Source organism: Boleophthalmus pectinirostris, unplaced genomic scaffold, assembly GCF_026225935.1.
Source record: "Boleophthalmus pectinirostris isolate CB_2022bp ecotype Guang Dong unplaced genomic scaffold, ASM2622593v1 HiC_scaffold_13, whole genome shotgun sequence".
NCBI lineage: Eukaryota > Metazoa > Chordata > Actinopteri > Gobiiformes > Gobiidae > Boleophthalmus > Boleophthalmus pectinirostris.
Genome location: NW_026571036.1, coordinates 17,105,284 through 17,111,283, shown reverse-complemented (window position 1 = coordinate 17,111,283; position 6,000 = coordinate 17,105,284). Strand labels below are relative to the sequence as shown.

At 37.4% G+C, this 6,000-nt stretch overlaps 1 protein-coding gene and 1 pseudogene across 1 annotated transcript in view; both read right to left on the bottom strand.

The window, feature by feature from the left end:
• Positions 1-442: 442 nt before the first annotated feature.
• Positions 443-558, bottom strand: LOC129407752 (5S ribosomal RNA; annotated as a pseudogene).
• Positions 559-2,745: 2,187 nt separating this feature from the next.
• LOC110168858 (dystrophin) overlaps positions 2,746-6,000 on the bottom strand; it is a 184,188-nt gene continuing 180,933 nt past the window's right edge. Inside the window, 1 exon segment of the mRNA XM_020934382.2 lies at positions 2,746-3,869. Coding sequence (XP_020790041.2) covers positions 3,861-3,869 — 9 coding nt within the window. The 3' untranslated portion in view covers positions 2,746-3,860.

Here is a 6,000-nt window from a genome sequence, read left to right as displayed (position 1 = left end):
TGTAAGAAATTTAGCTCTAGCAATTAAGTAAACTTAAATTTTATACTACTATGCTTTCAGTAATATTTTTCAAAACATTAAAGTAATAAAACAGACCAGTCCGTGTATCATTCTTTCTTTAGTTTTTCAAAATAAAACAAAAAATAAGAAAACAAAAAAAACAATTTTCTTCATTATATGAATGAATGAATGAATATAGCGCCTTTCAAGATACCCAAAGTGCTTTACAGTTCATTATTCAGTCACTCCACACTCAGTGGTGGTAAGATACTACTGTAGCCACAGCTGCCCTTTGGCAGACTGACGAAAGCAAGGCTGCCAATCTGCGCCATCGGCCCCTCCGACCACCACCATCACTCACACTCACACCTCTTTCATACTAGGCAATGTGTGTGAAGTGTCTTGCCTAAGGATACAACGACAGTTTTTTTGCCACTGGCGCTCAATGTGGCACCTGGAATTCCCAGTGGTCTCCCATCCAAGTACTACCCAGGCCCGCTTGCTTAGCTTCTGAGATCTGATGGGATCAGGCGTTTACAAGCCGGTATGGCAGTATGTCTTGGATAACAATTAGTTTTTTCAGTTTTTCATTTTATGTTTAAATGAATAATGGAAAAAACGGATAGTGGCCCTTTCCCGTTTCCATGACTTACACTGCGATGCCAAACTTTTGCGCCGCATACAGACTGAACCAGGACTAAACCAGGACTGAACCAGGACTGAACCAGGACTAAACCAGGACTGAACCAGGACTAAAACAGGACTAAACAGGACTAATACAGGACTAAAAGGACTAATACAGGACTAAAACAGGACTGGACCAGGTCTAAAACAGTCTCAGTCCTGATCACTCGACAGTCTTCTAGCCCGTCCCGACAGTCCTGGGATCAGTCCTGTTTTAGTCCTGTTTTAGTTCTGATTCAGTCTTGGTTTATTCGCAGTTTAAGTCACGGAAACGAGAAACAGTCGTTATCCGTTTTTTTCCATTATTCAATTAAACATAACATCGAAAACTGAAAAAAAAAAATCTGTTTTTTCATTTTGGTTTTAGAGATTTTGTTTTTTCTTCATTAATTTAGAATTAATGAAGAAAATAGTTGCTTTTTTGTTTTCTTATTTTTGGTTTTAATTTGAAAAACAAACAAACGATACATGGATTCAGACCTTTGTGGATGACACTATTAGTGGTAAGCTTAGCATAGGTTGTATACTGGTAGTTACAATATAGGATAAATCAAGTAAAGCAGTACAGTAAAACAGCTCTTGGCAAGGTGTGGCAATACATTTGATAAATTATGGGCTAAATCATATCAGAACAAAAGTGTGTACATTGTATGTGTCTGTTAGAGGATTTTTAGAGTAGCTTTTGTATTTGGAAGACAAATTTTGAAATAACTCTTGAGCAAAAGTAAGCAAACAAAAATAGGTAAAAAATCTGAACTCTATAGAGGTAAACTGAGCTAATTAGTGTTTATGATTCATCTACAGTAGTCGTGGCAGCACCCCATGTTCAGGGGTAATGTATAAATGTGATGCAGCCCCTCACTGTGAGATCAATACCTCCATAAACAAGCAGAGGGTCACACTGGCTGCAGATGATGTGAGGAGGCATATGTTTCTTAGATTTCTAACACTTAATGCAAGAATCAGGAGGGTGCAGACTGCAATGCATTAGGAAGTGCATTTATCTTGTACATTTTTATGTTCAGTTGCAGCTCTTAATGGAAACTAAGGGAAAAGTCAATGAATTAAACTCACCGGCTGGCAGTGTGGTGAAAGTGATACTAGAATACTTATATTAGTTATTAAGAATAACAGCACACTACAAAAGGTAATACTGTATGTTAAAATGACTTAAATTACAAAGAACATTTTACTTGATTTAAGATTCAGCCTGACAAGTAAAATTATCTACCAGTGGAACAAGTTTGTTTGTTTTAATTTGAGCAACATTCGATTTTGTTTTTAATTTTAAGTGCAAAAAGTCTTGGTAGATAATTTTACTTGTCAGAAGAAATTTACTTGCATCAAGACAAAACTTTCTTAACTGAAGTCATTTTAAATTGGCTAGATTTGACTTTTTGCTATTTTTTTTTTTAGTTTTTTAACTACACAGAAAATAAAAGTTTGTCCAAATTTTGCAGAACTGATACTTGCTTACCTGAGTTTCAAATTAGTTTCTTTTTTGATAACTCAGTGTGGTGTTACAAATCAGAAACAAACACATTAACGTATCAATACCTGATGATTGTGGAGTAGCCAAGGTAAAAAAAAAAAAAGCCAATGAACCAAGGATTTTTAGAAGAATTCAAGTCATTCTTGGTCTCAATTATATCCTTACAGTGATAACTTTTTTCGTTGAGGGTCGTCACCTGCTTGTTTCTGTGGATATGGCATTTCTCTGACTGGAATGTTCCACAGTATAACATGATATTACATTTATTCAATTACAGGTGGTTTTACTCCTCAAAAATCCCTAGAAAAGCAGGCATTCTGACTAAGAGTGGGGTCACCTATCCACAGACCTGCAACTTGCTCTGGTTTGGTTTCCATGAAGATAGAAAGGTTTAAAACCATACTGTGAAACATTCCAGAAAAATATTTGACAGACGCTCCACCAAAAAAGTTACACAGTGCACCTTTAATGCTGAATATTGAGACCTGCTTGAAAACAGTAATAACAGTGACAGTGGTTGTATCTATAGAATGTACAGTTGAATCACCAAAGAAGCAATTCCACACATATTTCATTGTTATAAAAATTTATTCAGAATAAAACAACATCGCCATATTACATGTAGTGTGGTCAGACTATTTTACATACCTCAGGAGATGACACAGTTCTGCCTTGGTTACGCTCAGTTCATGTTACTCCAGTCTATTACTACAAAACTCAGAAGTAGTGTTGTGGTCCGTCTCACAAGTTTTACAGGATAGTAGCATTTAGCACGAAGACACAACGCAGTGAGGGACTGGTGCACCAAGGCCAGTGGTTAAAACAACTCAAACAGAAGAGGCTAGCGTCAGCAGGACCCATTGGAATACAACTTGGTACATCTTTAGCTTGTCCTTGATGCCGCGTACAGATACTTAAGCTTAAAAACCATTATTCACGTGGAGTCTATAAACCACTACAAACAAAACTGTGTCTACGTAGTCTGAGGTAGCAAGGCAATCATGGCTTTCCTCTGATTTCCAAACATATATTAAAAACTAAATAATGATTGATCAGCTTTAATTAAATCTATAATCTCCAAAACTTTTACTCTTTTGTACACAGTTGAATCGTCCCATCTTCCACGTAGTATGGAGATTGTGTAGGCACAGAAGGGAAACGTTTTACAAAACAAATTGACAAAGTTTTGGCGGTTCATCGATGCGTTAAAGGGGGAGTTTTGACATCAAGCATGCCACGAGATTTATTTTCAAAACAGAGCAGATGACAGCCTCTCTCCGGAATGGTAACGTTCCCAAAAACAGGAACGCAGACTGTAGCTTCTAGTTTTGATGAATGATTGGAATCTCCGGGTAATACAAAGCAACGGAAAACACGTAAAATGTAACAGTGGATTCCCAGAACATAAAAGGAGCACGATCCCAAAGCACAGATAACAGGTAAAACAAAGATATTTTTTGGACTGTACAAACATACCCCCATATCTGAGTACTGCATTTCTAAAACAAAATCACAAATACCAAATGTGGAACTGTCCAGGAAAGGTACAGATTGCATAGTACGAGACAAAGTGTTGGGTGCGGTCCTGGTCCTGGGAGGTCTTTGGGATTCAGAGTCTGGACTGGGGATGAGAATGGTCTGAGCCGACTGGACAGTCACTAAACACAACAGCGCCCTCTAACAATCACATCACCTGCAAGACAGAGAGACAATCATCAGGAAGTTGCTCCATAATTGTGTAATTTCCAAATAAATAAATAAATACATTGTTAATATAAATTGTTAGTGGGGGGTGTAACGATATCAAAGTCTCACAATACGATATTGTCACGGTATGAACCTCACGGTACAATATTTATTGCGATATCGTGGAAAAGCTCACGATATGGTGGGGAGGCTCACGATTAAGAATGTAACGATATCCAAGACTCTCGGTATGATATTTTCACGATATACATCTCACAGTACGATATTTAAAATGCCTTGACAAGACTTAATCTAAAGAACTAAGACTTGAAAGTGCTTAGAACTGTTATTTCTTCTTGTAGTCTACACTGAAATGGAGCAAAGGATCATGGTCTATGTGGTTCCCTCTGTCTTTTTTTTTTAATCTATTGCTGCACCATAACTCTTAATTTAAGCAAAGAGACTTGTAATTCAATATATTGTGATGGTCCACGATATTATTGTGAGAACTTTGACGATACGATATCCTGATATTTTGGTTATTGTTACATCCTTGTTGTTAGTATATTGAAATGCATCTGTAATTCAATTATTTTAACGTAGCTTAATCATTACAATATGATGTGTTATTTAGTTTTGTCAGAAGTCAAATTTAGTTTTTAACCAACCACATGTTATTAAATTGTTCCACACTATGGCATTAAAACTATCTATCTCCATGGAGACAAGTAGGTAACACCCCTAGGCCAATTTACAGATTAGATCAATAGGGAGGCAAGCCGGTTTATAGTAAGAAAGCATGTTTTGCAATTCATTATTGAGCACAAAAATCAACTGTAAACGAGATAGTTAAGTAGTAATTTATAAGTATAAATTTAATGCCATGCTGTGGAATATTCCCGGCAAAGCAATGGGGGAGAAAAGCGGGTGGTAGGTCCCTATAGTGCAGCTTTAAGACAAAATTATGAGTGTTTTAAAATTAATCTTTCCCAGTTTAAATGACTTAATAACTACTTTTCTGACAAGTAGCAAATTACTTAAAATGTGTTAGTGAAATAATTTGGTATCTGACAAAAGCTCTCTGTATTTGTGTATTTGGTAAAGACATTTGAAAACATGTTTGATTACCCTCTTGTGTACTTGTAACTATCACCGAGCGTGTCAGCGACCGGCTAAAAGGGCCTAAATGGAGCTAGCAAATGAGCTACTTATAATTATGAGAACTTTGAAGTCTGGGTGAAAAGGGTTGAAATTTTGTAAAACATAATCAACACGAAACCGTTCACTCAAAAGAAATGATTTGGCATTGTGCGATGGCTGACAAAGACACAATCTTCTTAATGATAAGTGGATAAAAGCTTGTGGCGACGTGGAGATCATGACACGCTGGAATAAATAGCTTTTTCAAGTGTTTACTTCAAGAGAAAAATAAACAGACACATATGGGCAGTGTGCGTGTGACGTAAAGGTCACGTGAACTCAAAAACGAAGGGAACAGGAGCAGACAAGTAATTACGCTCCGGCTAACAGCTCCTACCCACAGTGCACCTTGGCCCCAGAGGACAGGTAACAGCAGGTGCTAATGATCGTCCCCAGACACCCATAACTGTCTCTTTATAACACCCCAGAGAGTGACTGGAGCCAGCGAAGGGTGCATTAGTGCGTATTAGGCTGCAATTACTTCAAAATATAGCTGTGCACACAGGAGGACAAACAATAAATTAAGAGTGGACTGGGGTAGAATTATTGGGAAAATAAACCATAAATACCAATCCTGGTGGAGGGTCACCGTGGAGATGTCATTGCTTTGCCTGAAATGTTCCACAGTATTGAATTAAACAGGTCTATCAAAAACGCCTAGCAAGCATTCTTACAAGTGAGAGCGGGACTTGCCTCTCCACAGAGCTGACCCGTAACTCGGCCTGGTGGTATCACCTGAGAGAGCACTCAAGCAAAGTTTATGGCCATACTGTGGAACATTCTAGGGCAAAGCAATAAGATGTGACCAGTATTAGTTTTATTATTGATTCATTAGTGGGTATTACTTTTTACAATCCAATTAAGTGCCGCACATATCTCACTGTGATTTTTTTCGAAAGCCACTTGAACTATAGTTTTTAGTATTAGATAAAAAGTTT